At 43.7% G+C, this 16,913-nt stretch overlaps 1 protein-coding gene across 1 annotated transcript in view; it reads right to left on the reverse strand.

The window, feature by feature from the left end:
* The window catches only part of EFEMP2 (EGF containing fibulin extracellular matrix protein 2), a 77,070-nt gene that overhangs the window by 26,220 nt on the left and 33,937 nt on the right, over positions 1 to 16,913 (reverse strand). Inside the window, exon 8 of the mRNA XM_044269972.1 lies at positions 16,653 to 16,772. Within this exon, the coding sequence (XP_044125907.1) occupies positions 16,653 to 16,772 (120 nt within the window). The remainder of the gene's footprint in view (positions 1 to 16,652; positions 16,773 to 16,913) is intronic.

The raw sequence follows: 16,913 nt of genomic DNA on the forward strand, positions 1-16,913 counted from the left end.
ATGCAGGGTCTTCCCTGAAAGAGATGATGTCTGGATGGGAGCATATGTTGTTCTGAATATATTTTTCTGCATTGATGGTGCCTTTCCAGACATGCAAGCTGCCCATGCCACACGCACTCATGCAACCCCATACCATCAGAGATGCAGGCTTCTGAACTGAGCGTTGATAACAACTTGGGTTGTCCTTGTCCTCTTTGGTCCGGATGACATGGCGTCCCAGATTTCCAAAAAGAACTTCGAATCGTGACTCGTCTGACCACAGAACAGTCTTCCATTTTGCCACACTCCATTTTAAATGATCCCTGGCCCAGTGAAAACACCAGAGCTTGTGGATCTTGCTTAGAAATGGCTTCCTCTTTGCACTGTAGAGTTTCAGCTGGCAACGGCGGATGGCACGGTGGATTGTGTTCACTGACAATGATTTCTGGAAGTATTCCTGAGCCCATTCTGTGATTTCCTTTACAGTAGCATTCCTGTTTGTGGTGCAGTGTCGTTTAAGGGCCCGGAGATCACAGGCAGCCAGAATGGTTTTACGGCCTTGACCCTTACGCACAGAGATTGTTCCAGATTCTCTGAATCTTCGGATGATGTTATGCACAGTTGATGATGATAGATGCAAAGTCTTTGCAATTTTTCGCTGGGTAACACCTTTCTGATATTGCTCCACTATCTTTCTGCGCAACATTGTGGGAATTGGTGATCCTCTACCCATCTTGGCTTCTGAGAGACACTGCCACTCTGAGAAGCTCTTTTTATACCCAATCATGTTGCCAATTGACCTAATTAGTGTTAATTGGTCTTCCAGCTCTTCGTTATGCTCAAATTTACTTTTTCCAGCCTCTTATTGCTACTTGTCCCAACTTTTTGGGGATTTGTTGACACCGTGAAATTTTGAATCAACTTATTTTTCCTTTAAAATGATACATTTACTCAGATTAAACGTTTGATCTGTCATCTACGTTCTATTACAAATAACATATTGACATTTGCCATCTCCACATCATTGCATTCAGTTTTTATTCACAATTTGTATAGTGTCCCAACTTTTTGGGAATCCGGTTTGTAAATGCACCCTATATGCCCGGGCCCCTCACAATGAATATACTTTCCTTACTCCTTAGCGTCACCCGTAATGCTAGGAAGGCTCAACCCTGCCCCCCTTTAAGAACCATCACAAAGATGTGTATTTTCTTTTCAAGAGACACACTCTTATATTCATCATTAGTATGATAACTGCCATGTTGGGGCCTCGCAAGGGGGTAACATTGCACTTGGGTAATAGTTTGCATTTATGCATTCGATCAACTGTGCAGACCCAGATGGGCACTTCCTGTTTGTTAAGGGTAAAATCAGGTCCGTTCAGGTTTCTCTGACAAACCCGTATGCTCCCAATACCAATCAGGTGTTATGACTCAAGGACACTTTAGCCAAGTTACATATCTTTACTGAAGGGATCAGAATTGTAGGTGGAGACATCAATAATGCTTTAAACAAAATCCTAGATACATCTATGAATACCTTAGCATTATCTCAAATGGCTCTTAGTAGGAACTATAAAGCCCTGCAGGATGCTCATTTATAATAATCAATTAATACAAGTCAAATAATACCTCAAAGCACATGATCCTATATACTACTAATATGAATTTATTGAATTTATTTAGGATGCTCATTTAATTGATGTATGGCGATTGAATGTTTCTTTCAAGAATTAAACTTTTTATTCATGACTCGTATTACAGCTTAGATTACTGGAATTTTAGCTTTATAAGGTGCACCTGATGATAAGTAGTGATGTTGCGAACATAAAATTTTCCGTTCACGAACGGCAAACGCGATTTTCTGCAAATGTTTGCGAACGTGCGAACCAGGTGAACCGCAATAGACTTCAATAGGCAGGCAAATTTTAAAACCCCCAGGGACTCTTTCTGGCCACAATAGTGATGGAAAAGTTGTTTCAAGGGGACTAACACCTGGACTGTGGCATGCCGGAAGGGGATCCATGGCAAAACTCCCATGGAAAATTACGTAATTGACCCAGAGTGTGGTAAGTTGAAATCGCAATGCGATTTATAGAACTTGAATTAATCGCATTGCAATTTCAACTTTCTCAAATCAGACAGTACATTCAAGCATGGAGTCGTTCCCATGGTGATGGGGACGCTCGATGAGCACGCAAGTCGGCAGAAGTTCTAAGTTGAAATCGCAATGCAATTTATAGAACTTCAATTAATCGCATTGCGATTTCAACTTAGAACTTCTGCCGACTTCCGTGCTCATGGAGCGTCCTCATCACCATGGGAACGACTCCATGCTTGAATGTACTGTCAGATTTGAGAAAGTTGTAATCGCAATGCGATTAATGCAGGTTATATTAATCGCATTACGAATTCAACTTAGAGCTGCTGGGTTCCTAATGGTTGTATTGCTAGAATATAACGAAGATTGAGAATATAGTGCTATATTCGTTATATTCGATCGTCAATTCTAGCAATACAGCCATTAGGAACTTAGCTCTAAGTTGAATTTGCAATGCGATTAATATAACCTGCATTATTCGCATTACGATTACAACTTAGATCTGAGTTCCTAATGGTTCTATTGCTAGAACTGACAACGAATATAGCACTATATTCTCAATCTTCATTATATTCTATCAATATAACCATTAGGAACCCAGCTCTAAGTTGTAATCGTAATGCGATTAATATAACCTGTATTAATCGCATTGCGATTACAACTTTGTGACACTACAGCTTCAGAATTAATCTAAGATGGATGCTGTCCTTGCTTTTTGATAGGAGGTGGGAGGGTCTGGGAGGGAGGGTATGCTAATTGGCTGGAATGTGTCTGCTGACTGTGAGGTACAGGGTCAAAGTTTGCTCAATGATGACGTATAGGAGGCGGACCGAACATCGCATATGTTCGCCCGCCGCGGCGAACGCGAACAAGCTATGTTCACCGGGAACTATTAGTTCGGGACATCTCTAATGATAAGATGCACCCAGGGTTCAGAAGAGGAGGAAAATAAGGAATCTGATCAGACCCTCAGATCAGAATCCCATATCAGGACCTCAGATCAGACCCCTATATCAGGACCTCAGATCAGACCCCCATATCAGGACAGAAGATAAGACCTGCATATGAGAACCTCACATCAAGACAACCAGTGACTCTTCTTTTTCACTTCCTAAATCTTCTCCATATTCAGTCAGCTAAGACATATCAATATGCTTAATTTAAGTACTTTGCTTATGGTGTGACAAAGGCAATCAGTTGAGGTCCAGTTTGATTAAACAGGAGAAAAACTCTCCTGTTATTCAGTCTATTGTGACTAAGGTACCACGGTTCATAAGACCAAACTCATAGCTTAGGAGTTCAGATAATTTTATAATTCTCTATATAATTTAGATGGTTTCTCTCTGACTTTCACTCCCAAGTAACATTTTTTTATTCGCTGCATCTTCCAAGTGTCTCACTGCAGGCTGGCTCAGCTCTTTTAAACCTATTTCGGCTGAAGAGATTTCCAAAATAATACATTCCCTCCGTTTATCTAAGAGCCCAGGGCCCGATTGTGTTCCCTCGGGTTGTTATAAAAAGTTTCTCTCTACCCTCCTTCCTTACATGATGTGCTAGTGTAATTCACTTCTGGGGGGTGCCTTGCTACCTAACCAAGGGGGTGGAGCCAAAGAGGTGTGGGAGCTGCCACCCTATATCTCTACTAAATGTAGATTAAAAAATCTGGGCAAAGTTACTTGCTAACAGACTTAAAGAATTATTCCCCCACTTAATAAACCCAGAGCAGGAAGGATTCATTCCAGGAAGGGAGGGATGCCATAATTCTCAGAAAGTAGGTCAGGCTAAGCAATATGCAATTTCTCACAAAATTCCATTATCTTACTCATCAGTGATGCCAAGAAGGCCTTTGACAGAATACATTGGGGATTCATGGAAAGAACTGTTAGTAAGTTTGATTTTCCACCTATCTTCATTACTGCTATTATGTCCCTGTATCAGAATCCTAGTGCTAGAATAAGAGTATCCAACACCCTGTCTGGGGCCTTCTTTATTCAGAATTGCCCATTGTCACCTTATCTCTTCATGGAGACCCTATTACATTCCATATATTTCAGGTTGCAAATGGGTAAGACCACTCATACCTGTGCAGAAGATGTATGTTGCTAATGAATACAACACCAGTCCTTTTCTCATTTTCTGGAACTATTATCGAACTTCAAAATCAACTATAACACACCCGACATTTTCAACTGATTGTGTCTCGTAGGTGAGCCGTTTCTTTCAACTGGCAACAGACTCAAATAACATATTTGGGAGTGCAGATTCATAAACGCCTGTCTTTTATTTTATATTATATTATATATTTTATTTTATATTATCTCCCTTTAGAAGATAAGATAATAACACAGATTCCATGGCTATTGGATGGATGTCATGGATGGGGAAGAAAAATCTTCTGAAATGCTTTATATTACCAAAGCTTCTTTGTCAGCAGCTTTCTTTTGGAACGTACACTTCTTATTTATATCCATCCTATGGAGAGGCAAGAGAGTGGCTTATTCTTACCAGATCTTCAAACCTTTTACAATGCCGTCCAGTTAAAGAGATGGCTTCAATTAGTTGATCCACATTTTAAGACTTTGAACTCAGCTATTGAGAAAGTGTCTTTAACCCCTATGCTTTGGGCAGGTCTCTGGTGAATTTCTTGTGCTAGCTCCTCATCTAATGTATTTACCGATGGCACCCTTAAAGTAATTTAGACACTCCGCTCTAAAAATAATATACTGAATAATCCATCTCCCCTGATGCCAGCCACATTTATTCCATTCCTTGTAACCTCTGATTTATTTATATTTTTAACCTTTGGTATTGCTGTGGTATGTTGACTGTGGCGAAATTCATATTTCTCCTTTATTTGCCCCAGTAACTCCTTCATCCTCAATTTGCAGAGAGAACCATTACACCATTACTAAATTGCCTCAAGTAAAGCCTTGAGAAGACAGCAGAATGAACTGCTATATTCAGCTTCTACAGACACTGCTGTGAATTGAGGGAATATGGCTGAAGACACCCTTATCACCAACCAACCTTCCTCAATACCCTTGCTGGTGCCAGAGAAGAATTGCACTAAAGCTTCCTGCTGCTATTTATAAGTTCTATGTTGCACTTAGTAAAAAGTACTTTGTTATGTTCCACTCTGGCCTCATACTTCAGTGCTACAGCTTTCACTGCAACTGACCCCAGGGAGCAACGGCCTGAGGTAGGACACTGACACTACAACACTACATCAGGGCCTGTAGCCCTCAAACAAATAGCTATAATGGACAAATTGGAGATGCAGCTCAGCAAGGTAAACATTGGAACATATTTTCTGTTATTGTCCCGAAAGTAGGAGTTACTGAGTGGGGATTGAAAATGCTATTCAGAAGATTTATGACTGTAACAGTATATTGACTCAGGTGGCGGTCCTTCTCTGGCTGCCTAATGACCACTGGCAATTGTGGAGGACGAACTTGATCACCCATTTAATTCAAACCTCTAAATATTTTAGTACCTCTGAAATAGTTGGATTTTCTATCCCCCATCTCTCACCATGTGGTATGACAATGTGGACCAAATGTTTAGATTTGAGGAACTAGCCAGCTGGGCTTCTAGAACTCACTCTAGCTTCAGTTAATTTTGGGGACCCTGGATAAGATTCAGGGAATCAATGAGATTGGAGGCTTAGCGGGTATGGACCTGTACCTTTATAGATACCCATTTTCTTTAGGAGATTGGATGCTCACATGCCAGACCATAGTGCTGCAGATTTGTATCTATGGCCCAGGGAGTTATAGTTCTTGGTTTAGCTTATGTATTACCCTCTCTCTTCTTTTTAACCGTCTTTTTTCCTCCCCTTCCCTTTCCTCCCTCTCTTATTTTACATCTCCTCCCATCTATTACAATTAAAATGAGTACATTTTTCTATACCCACCTATTAAGATGTGTTCATATATTGAATGATACAATATGTGTGGGGTGGGTTTATAACACTGTGGGTATGTTTCTTTTGCACTTGTACCTGATTGTTTGCTAATATTCCATTGTGTATTCCTTTAATAGAAAAGATTTATGACAAAAAAACTGATTTCAATAATTTCTCTCAAGATAAATTCCCCACAGAAAATGCTTACTACTAGGGTTGGGAGAGCATGCTCGGCCGAACACCATTTTGACTCGAGCGTCGCAAGCCAATAAATGTGCGGGTAAGTACTGGCACTCACTGTAATGCCATAGCCATGTTGGTTACTGGCATTGCAGTAATTGGCTGCCGGGAACGCGTCATCGGGTGCTATATAGCATCCAATGACACGTGGTTCGGCTTAGTCTTTTTTTTTAGGCATGGTTTAGTCGTGAAAGGTGTTAGAGACCCAAAAGTCCTTTTAAGGACTATTGTTTTATCTGGCTGCAATATATATTATTCGTGCAACCTGCGCTAAATTGCGTGCAATTGTTTGGCCGCTGCTGACAGCGACTTTACCTGCGCTACATCTCCTGTATAACGTTTACGCATCCTAAATATCTGTGACCTTCAGTGTAATTTATTTGTGCATACACTTACAAAACCTGCGCTACTGTACGTGTGACATACTTGCAAGCATATATACCATTTAATATGCTCAAAGCGAGCAGTAAAGGACGGGGAAGTGGCCGTGCTGCTGATGGTGCACGCAGAGGCCGTGACCCTGGGCACGGTGAAACTGTGCCTGCTGCCAGAGCACAAGAAACACACTCATCCACTATACCTAGCTTCATGTCCCAGTTTGCAGGGTGGCGCAGGGCACCACTCTCAAAGTCACACCAGTGCGACCAGGTGATCGGTTGGATTGCAGCAGATAATGCTCCGAGTCGGTTAAGCACCATCCTGTCTTCCACAAAGTCCAGTCTCAGTAGCCAAGAGTCTGGTCAACAGAATCCTCACCCTGATCCTCCTTCCTCCCACCATGGAGAGTCTTGGCAAGTGATCCCAAACTCTGATATTCCGAGAGGATCTTTTCATCGCCATTCCTTCATTTGGCTTTCTCACCAAGCTCTCTTGTGCACTGATTCCCAAATTCTTGAGCATCCACAGTCAGAAAAAGATGATGGTGGGTAACGGCAATTAGTGTTTCATGAGGTAGATGATGAGACACAGTTGCCAATAGGTCAACGGCAATTAGCGTCTCAAGAGGTTCATGAAGAGGATGAGACACAGTTGTCAATAAGTGAGGTTCTTGTTAGGTCAACAAGTCAGAAGGATGACCAGAGTGAGAAAGTAGAAGAGGAGGTGGTGGATGATAAAATCACTGACCCAACCTGGGAAGGTGGCAAGCTAAGCGAGGACAGCAGTACAGGAGGGGAGGGATCCGCAGCACTGCAACAGGCTGGAAGAGGCAGTGGGGTGGCAAAAACGGAGAAGACGGCCACACCAAACAGGCCCATAACTGTTCCCCGAAGCACACCCTTGCGGCAATCTCCCTTGCCAAGGGGTAGGTGCTCCACAGTCTGGCTCTTTTTTGAGGAAAGTGCGGACGATAAAAGAATTATCATTTGTAACCTGTGCCATACCAAAATGAGCAGGGGCATGAACACTAGCAACCTCACCACCACCAGCATGATCCGCCACATGGCATCAAAGCACCCTAATAGGTGGGCCGAACGCCTGGGTCCACAATCAGTGTCTGCAGGTCACACCACTGCCTCCTCTTCCCCTGTGTTACATGCTGGCCAATCCCCTGTCCAAGATGCAGGCCCGGATGCCACCCGCCCTGCACCTAGACTTTCACAAGCACCATAATCTAGGACATCCACTTCTGTGTCCCAGCGAAGCGTACAGATGTCCATACCCCAGGGCCTTTAAACGAAAGCGCAAATGCCCAGCCACCCACCCACAGGCCATAGCACTAAATGCGCACCTTTCCAAATTGCTGGCCCTGAAATGTTGCCATTTAAGCTTGTGGACACTGAGGCTTTCCGCAGCCTGATGGCGGTGGCCATCTCTTGTTACTCAGTCCCCAGCCGCCACTATTTTTCCTGGTGTGCCGTCCCCGCCTTACACCAGCATGTGTCCCGTAACATCACCCGTTCCCTGACCAACGCAGTTATTGGGAAGGTCCACTTAACAACTGACACATGGACAAGTGCTTTTGGCCAGGGATGCTACATTTCCCTGACAGCACACTGGGTGAACGTTGTGGAGGCCGGGATTGAGTCGTACCCTGGGATGGCACAGGTGCTACCAACGCCAAGGATTGCGGGTCCTACTTCCATCAGGATTTCTGCCACCACCTACATTAGTGGCTGCAACCCCCCCTTCTCCTCCTCCACTTCCACCTCTGAATTCTCATCTTGCAGCACCAGTCAGCCGTCAGTAAATAGCTGGAAGCAATGTAGCACTGCAGTGGGGAAGCGGCAACAGGCCGCGCTGAAACGAATTTGCTTAGGTGACAAACGGCACACTGCCGCAGAGCTGTGGCAGGGTATAAGGGACCAGACTGAGCTGTGGCTCTCGCCACTCAACCTACAACCAGGCATGGTTGTGTCTGATAATGGCCTTAACTTGGTGGCGGCTTTGGAGCTCGGCAACCTCGCACCCATACCATGCCTAGCCCACGTGTTCAACTTAGTGGTTCAGCCGTTTCTCAAAACCTACCCTAATTTGCCTGAGCTATTAGGGAAGGTGTGCAGCATGTGTGCCGATTTCCCAAAGTCATCTACAGCTGCCGCCGGTCTGGCAATTCTGCAGCAGCACTTGCAGTTGCCAGCTCACCGACTGTTGTGCGACGTGAGCATGCGCTGGAACTCCACGTTCCACATGTTGGCCAGGCTTTGTGAACAGCAGAGGGCAGTAGTGGAATACCAGCTGCAACATGGTCGTCGCCTTTCCAGTCAGCTTCCGCTCTTCACAAGCGATGAGTGGGCATGGATGGTAAGCGGCGATGCCCCTATTATCAGCGTAACCATCCTACTTCTGTGCCTACTGAAATGCTCACTGCTCACAATAAAGGCGGACGCTTTGCATGTAGAAGAGGTGCAAGTGGGGGAAGACAGTATACAGGGTGATATCGAGACCACCCTCAGTTCGTCTTCTCAGCGCAAATTGGATGATGATGATGAGGAGGAGCAGGAGACGGTTGCCTCCGCTACAGAGAGTAGTACCTATAGCAGGTTTATTCCATCTGTTCAGCGTGGCCGAAGAGGATGAGAAGATTGAGAGTCATTCTTCTGATGAGGACAGTGAAGTCTTGTCTGTTGGGACTCTGGCACACATGGCTGACTTTATGTTATGCTGCCTTTCCCCTGACCCTCGCGTTATACGCATTTTGGCCAATTACTGGTTGTTCACCCTTCTCGACCCCTGCTACAAAGAGAACTTCTCATCTCTCATTCCTGTGATGGAGAGGACTAGCAAAATGGTGCAATACCAGAAGGTACTTGTGGAAAAATTGCTCCAAAAATTTCCAGTTGACAATGCTGGTGGCAGAGTACGTAGTTCTTTGGGCAACCGAGGAGGGGAGCCGAGGGGAACACACAGCAATTCAAACAGAGGCAGGGCAACACTCTCCATGGCCTGGGACAGCACCAGAGTACCCGAGCACTTTGGTGCTCGATCAACACTACTTACTACTAAGTGAACTTGTTATTTTTAGTAGTGTGATGTGACAGCAAATTAACTCTTAGGCCTCTTTCACACTTGCATTGTCCGGATCCGGCGTGTACTCCACTTGCCGGAATTACACGCCGGATCCGGAAAAACGCAAGTGTACTGAAAGCATTTGAAGACAGATCCATCTTCAAAATGCTTTGTGTTACTATGGCAGCCAGGACGCTAAGTTCTGGTTGCCATAGTAGGAGCGGGGGAGCGGTATACTTACAGTCCGCGTGGCTCCCGGGGCGCTCCAGAGTGACGTCAAAGCGCCCCATGCGCATGGATGACGTGCCATGCGATCACGTCATCCATGCACGTGGGGCGCCCTGACGTCACTCTGGAGCGCCCCGGGAGCCGCACGGACGGTAAGTATGCTGCTCCCCCGCTTCCCGCTACACTTTACCATGGCTGCCAGGACTTTAGCGTCCCGGCAGCCATGGTAACCACTCTAAAAAAGCTAAACGTCGGATCCGGCAATGCGCCGAAACGACGTTTAGCTTAAGGCCGGATCAGGATCAATGCCTTTCAATGAGCATTAATTCCGGATCCGGCCTTGCGGCAAGTCTTCAGGATTTTTGGCCGGAGCAAAAAAGCGTAGCATGCTGCGGTATTTTCTCCAGGCCAAAAAACTTTCCATTCCGGAACTGAAGACATCCTGAATGGATTTCACTCCATTCAGAATGCATTAGGATAAAACTGATCAGGATTCTTCCGGCATAGAGCCCCGACGACGGAACTCTATGCCGGAAGACAAGAACGCAGGTGTGAAAGAGCCCTTAGAGGTTTCTTGTTCTCATGTGTGTGGATCTGCATCTCCAGAAATAAACATTCACTATTTTAGAAGCTATGAAACACTGTATAAATAGTTTTTTTACTCTGTAATTTGACAAAAAAGAAAATACTATTGTTAGCCATCCTCTTTGCTGAATTGTGGTTTCACTGTATTCCGTATTTGCCAGATCAACCCTAACATAGATATGCATGAAATTTAAAAAGAAATGTGTAATTTAACAGCAAGTCCAGATATGCTAAGAAACTACCAACAAATTAAGAAAAGGAGCTTACTACATATTGAACTATTTAGTTTTTCATTGGCTATTAGTGTTGAGAGCGAATATTCGAATCGCGAATATTCCCACTTTGAGACTTTGCGAATATTTAGAGTATAGTGCTATATATTCGTATTTGTGAATAGTGTTGATCGCGAATATTCTAATCGCGAATTTGTATGGCAAATATTTGATTTTCTCAATCAAGTAAATAATGACTGGAGATCTTGAATTTGCTAATTTATGGCGAAAATGTGGCCAAAAATGGGCAAAATATCGCAAATTCGAATATTGCCAATGCCGCTCATCACTATTGGCTATATGCAATAATTTCCTAAGTTCTCTCTAGTGGTGGCTGCAAGTAGGTAGAACGTCATCTTTTAGTTCTGTATCCAAAATTTAAACTTTGACACTCTGTCAATAAATATTAATGGGTTAGTCAAGATTATATCAGACCTCATAGAGTGACCGACCCATGGTGGCGATCATACTTATCTGGTTTCCACCACTGGGTTCAGTTTCTATGGCTTCACAGCTGCAATTCAGCAGAGAGCATCGCTAACAGTAATATTTGCTTTTTTTGTCAAATTACAAAGTAAATCTATTTATACAGTATTTCATGGTGAAACTTTCATGGTGTGCTGATGTCTACATCCTATTGTAACGGAGCATGTGACTGCTGCAACCAATAGCTGGCCACAGAGGTGACCTGCTCTCCTTGCATCACATGACCCATTTTCTCCTAAATACTGCAATATCACATATGGGTACACCACAGGGCTCAAAAGTTAAGGAGCTCCATTTGGCGTTTAGAGGACAGATTTCACTGGAATTGTTCTGGTAAAAAAACAATATTAAATTGGTATCTCTGTAATTGTAGTGATCATCAGAATAAAGTTAACATGTCATTTTGTCCACAAAGTGCACGCCACAACAACAAAACCCAAAACGCAATCACAGAATTGCTGTCTTTTTCTTTATCCTGCTTCCTAAAAAGTGATCAAAAAGGCTGATGTACCGCAATATAGCAATATAGTACCAATGATAATGGCAGCTCATCCTGCAAAAAAAAAAACCCTCACATAGCTCCATCCAGAGAAATATAAAAAAAAATTATGATTGTCAGAAAATAGCTGTACTGGTACCCCAGAAGCAGTTTGAATGCAACATGGTGCCTGTAAACCAATCCAACAAAATCTGCCCTGCAAAAGCCATAAGGTGTTCTTTCCCTTCTAAACATCAATTTACATTCACATTTATGGCATTTCTTTGTCCAGCAGAACCCTCACGATTTAAGGGGCGTGGTGTGTCTCAGGGTGGCACAAGATGAGTGCAACATTTTGGGAACAGAAATGCCATATCTGTATATCTGTGGGGAAGTTTAAATTTTTATTTTGCACAGTCCCCTGCTCATTAAATTCTACAAAATACATGTGGTGTCAAAATGCTTGTTCCACCTCTGTTTTAAAATTACCTGCTGTTTAAATCACTTTCTTTTGTTTAACATATTTTTAAATAATTTTTGATGATATTATTTTTCAGGGCACTTTTTCTATTTAAACTAAAACCAAAAATCCAGCAGTTTTAGCACTGGCCACTATGTCTAATAATTGGCGCCACTTCTTGGTTTGTACAGATTACTTTACTGCAGTTAACTTATTCTAATCCTGCCTGAAATTATATCATCTCTGTGTATAGATAAGGCAGGATCCACCATTCACAATCGGTGATCATCAAAGCGTATCTATCCTTCCATGTACAATGACTTCTGCACACGTCACAGGGCATGTAAGTCAGTAGGGTCCCCTCCTGTCCATTGTATCTGTGGTCCATGGGGCTACCGTAAAGCAATTTTTTGCAATTTTTTAATGTTGTGTAAATGCTATTAAGAATAGCTCAGGCAAGATGGCAAGCCCCAGAAAATAAAAACAGATTAGGAAAAAGGATGTCTCCTACTATCTGGTTTTAACTGGCAGATACAAATTTTGGTGTCACATTTCCTTTAAATGTATGGTACCAAGGGTGGACTGGGACAGAAATTCGGCCCTGACATTTGAAAGCATACTGGCCCACCCGAAGATGAAGGCTTTACAGAAACATTCATAAGAATATTTCCTAGCTATTTGTGCATTTCTGTTATGTTTCTAGTACATGCTCATTGCTAGTTATATTCCGTTATTTTATATAATATCTGTGGCACATTTACACAGGGTGTTGATCAGGAACATGTATTTTTAATTCTCAATCTGATTCATTTTCTAGAACAATCTAGGAGGGGGGTTCAGCAGTTGGGACAGAAACAAAGAGGAGGTAGAGTGTATATCCAGGCACAGTGCTGGTCAGGAAGTCCTCATCATTATCACCTCCTGTTACTTGAGTTCAACCCAGACCTGGCAGTACTGAGACCCCAGGGTAAAGGTCCTGACCTGCTCGCTCTGCCTGCTGCTATGTATACAGATAGTCTCTACTCCTGGAGGAAGCTGTGCGCAGCACTAACTGGGCACAGGTTACAGAGCAGTGAGTAACACTGGAGGATACCTCTGCTGGACAGACCACTTGCTACAATAACCAGCCTACAACAGTTAATGACAGTAGTAGGCTATGCAGTGCAGGCAGGGGAGGACTTGGCATTTGTGGATCCCCAAGCAGTTATGTCTGGAAGCCCTAATCAAACACATTTTTGTATAGAAAAATACAACAATAATCACTACCTCCTATGTGCAACTACTCTGACCCAAATACCACTCTGCCATCAAATGTGCCACCACCCTGCCCAAAATGTCACTCTGACCCCAATGTGGCACTAGTCTGTTCCAAATGCCACTCTGCCCTCTAATGTGCCTCCACTCTCCTTCCAATGTATTTATTTTTTATTTATTTATTTTATGCACTTATATAGCGCTGACATATTTCACACCACTTTACAAACATCAGCATTACACTTTCCCCGATGGGGCTCACAATCTAAGTTCCCTATCAGTACGTCTTTGTAGTATGGGAGAAAACCGAACAGGGAATCAACATGGCAAACAATCACTACTAGTAAGTGATAAAGTGTTGTTTCCTGTCAATTGATTCTGAAAATTGCAAAACCGGAATACCCCTTTAATGGTCCTGTTTTATGTACAACTAGAAAACAAATGGGTGGTCGCTTCTAACCATATATATGCCACCATGGTGCAGCGGAATCTGCGACTTCTTCCCCACCCATGCCAATTCTAAAAAAGTGAGCGTTGCGGGCCTGTCTCTGGTTTAAGTGTAGAAAATGGTCTAAATGTAAGACAGTTAGGAAGCTGTCTTACATTTAGAATCGGCAAAGGATATGCCGAAGTGCCTCTACATAACTTCGGTGATCCACCGCCAGCTATAGGTCTTATTAAGACCGCCATCTAAAACGCTGGTCTTAATAAATGTGCCCCATAATCCTGACACAAATCCTGATGGAAAATGCTATTTGCTATGCCATGTGTTTAGCAGATCATCATACAGATAGGAATCCTCTTAGATTGGCGGTTCAGATAAAAATCACATGACACATGGCTGTTCTGCCTCACCAGACAAAACAAAAATACTAAGAAGATACAGCCGTGCTGTGTAATTCTACACATGAATGCATGGAAGACAGAGAAAAAGTACCCTAGAAATATTCTATGTCATCAGGTTTGTTTTAGCTCCCAAGAAAAAACTGAGAATGGACCTTTATTTCCCAAAACTCAGATGTCACGGCCACGGTTATGGTCGTGACTCTTTGGGAGCCGCATACAGTGGCCCGCGGTTGTGGTTGTTGTTTCAACCGCAGCTGAGGCATATTGTAGTTGGCCTCAGTGCGGTTGCCGCGGACAACAGCTATGTGTGCGGTTCCCGGGGAGTTGTGTGCGTGTGTGGATGCACTTTGTTTGTATGTCTGGTGTGCACTTGTTGTTGTTTGGTGCGCACGGACATCGTCCTTTCACTGTGGCTGCCCGTGGCAACGTTTGGTATTATGTACATGTGGTGGCAGTGTCTCGGCCTTCGGGCTGTCTCCCAGGACGGCTGCCACCCATGTCGTTGCCAGCGGCAACAGCCACAGGGTGATCAGGTTGGTCACTTCCCCTGTATGTGTGTTTTCCCTTCTGTGTGCTGGAAGGGTTAACTTCCTTCCCAGTGTGTGAGTTGTGTCACTGGGTGTGGTTGACCGGTGGGTGTGGCCACTTTGCCCTATAAAGCCTGTGTCTGGAGCACAGCTCAGTAGGTTGCTTTCAGTCATGCTTGGCTGAAGCAGCCTCCTGTGGATTCCATCCCTCTTGTAAGGGCCACCCTTCCGGTCATAAGTTTAAAACCTTTGTTACACGGTGTTATCTAGGTGTGTGTGGGGTTTTGTGTTATTGCAGCTATGGTCCAGGGTTCCTGTGTGATGTCTGGTGTGTGCTGTGTCCGTTGTTGTCTTGTACTTACAGCACCTGCACATGGGTTCCTGGTTCTGTTGCCTGTGGCAGGTGAGTGATGAGTTGGTTCCATTTGACTGCCACTGCCATAGCTGTTTTTGTATCCCCTGTGTTGCTTGGCCGTTGAGACTCCTGCTCCTCCGTGTCTAGGAGGAGCAGGTCGTCTTACTCTGTCCCCTAGTTCAGGGCCGACTTGAGGGCTTGCAGGGACTCTTAGGTTCCGGCGTATGAGCCCTCCTACCACCAAGGTCGGCTCATACTGACAGGAGACAGGGTCAGCGTTAGGGACGCAATAGGAGGTTACCTGCTCCCTAACTCTGTGGTCCCGGCCAAGGGGTAACCCTACCATCTCCTGGCACCGCACGGCTGGCGGTTTCCCCCACCACCAGCCGTGACATCAGATTTGGACGTTATTACAGTAGGCATGGTAAGCCTGTATATATTGATGGTGTTTACATTTATTCAGTTGACAGATATCTCCTCTGACTCCCCCACAAACATGTATGCTCAGACCAGTCAAGAGAACCTTTTCACTACAACTTACCTTTGGCAACACACCTTCTGTTGAAATAAAGGATCAAGTATATTTATATTGCAGGAAGTCTGACACCCGGTACCCCTACCGATCAGAAACACCACCACAGTACATAGACTTGGAGCTAAGCTGCAGTCCTGAAGTGTGGTGTTCTGGCTGCAAACACTGTATTTTCAGAACGGTGGCTGCCACAAACAGCTGATCAGTAAAAATGCTGGATGTTGGAACTTCACTAATTTGATAATAACAACCTATCCTATCAAATGGTATCAAACCTTTAAGGGGGTTTGCAGGCCATATATATATATATATATATGACCTATCATCAGGATAGGTAATCAAAATCTGATCAGCAGGGGTCCGACACTCCACATAGTCTTGAAAATTTCGTCTGTGCAGTGTAATTCACTTGAATGGAGCCAGTACTTGCAATTACACTACGCTATCGCTCCATAGGAGACGACGTGTAGTGTAATGAACAGGAAGCAGCACTCACATGAAGTTCTGCCTCCTCTTCAAACAGCTGCTTGGAGGGGGTCCTGGGTGTCGGACTCCACTGATCAGATATTGATGACCTGATAATAGGTCATCAATATACAGTATATGGATTTCACAGCCCCTTTAAAATCTATACACTAGATGCTGTCATGATATAACTCAATATACACAAAAATTACTGGGGAGGGAATTTATCATTTGCAGTGGATTTATAAGGGACACCGATCACACCCTTATCACCTGTCCTGTGGATAGCCAATAAGTTGTCATTTTGGGACAACCCTTTAACAAACTGATCATATATATTATTACTCCTATCATTATTAGTGATGTCATTGTCTTCCCATCACTAAAGATGTCCCCTCCATATCCCATTGCAAATGAAAAATCATTTGTATCGTGAAATATCATGCACTTGTATTTTCTGAGATAATTCTGAATTCTGCAATAACTGGCCTCACCTTGACAAAGCCGAGTGCCCAACAACCGGTATCCATCAGGACAAATGCAGGAGAAGCGTCCAGGCTCATTCACACATTGATACTGGCACAAATAGCTGGAGTAACTGCACTCATCAATGTCTAGTGTAAAATTGACACAATGAATTATTAATGCAAAACAGAACATGGGTTTACAAAGATTTGAAATAAAGAAAATAGTTTTAAGATTGTAACTTTCATTCTGGAAATGATCAGCGTACTTCAGTCTCATTTGCTCACAAA

The sequence above is a fragment of the Bufo gargarizans genome, chromosome 10, assembly GCF_014858855.1.
Source record: "Bufo gargarizans isolate SCDJY-AF-19 chromosome 10, ASM1485885v1, whole genome shotgun sequence".
NCBI lineage: Eukaryota > Metazoa > Chordata > Amphibia > Anura > Bufonidae > Bufo > Bufo gargarizans.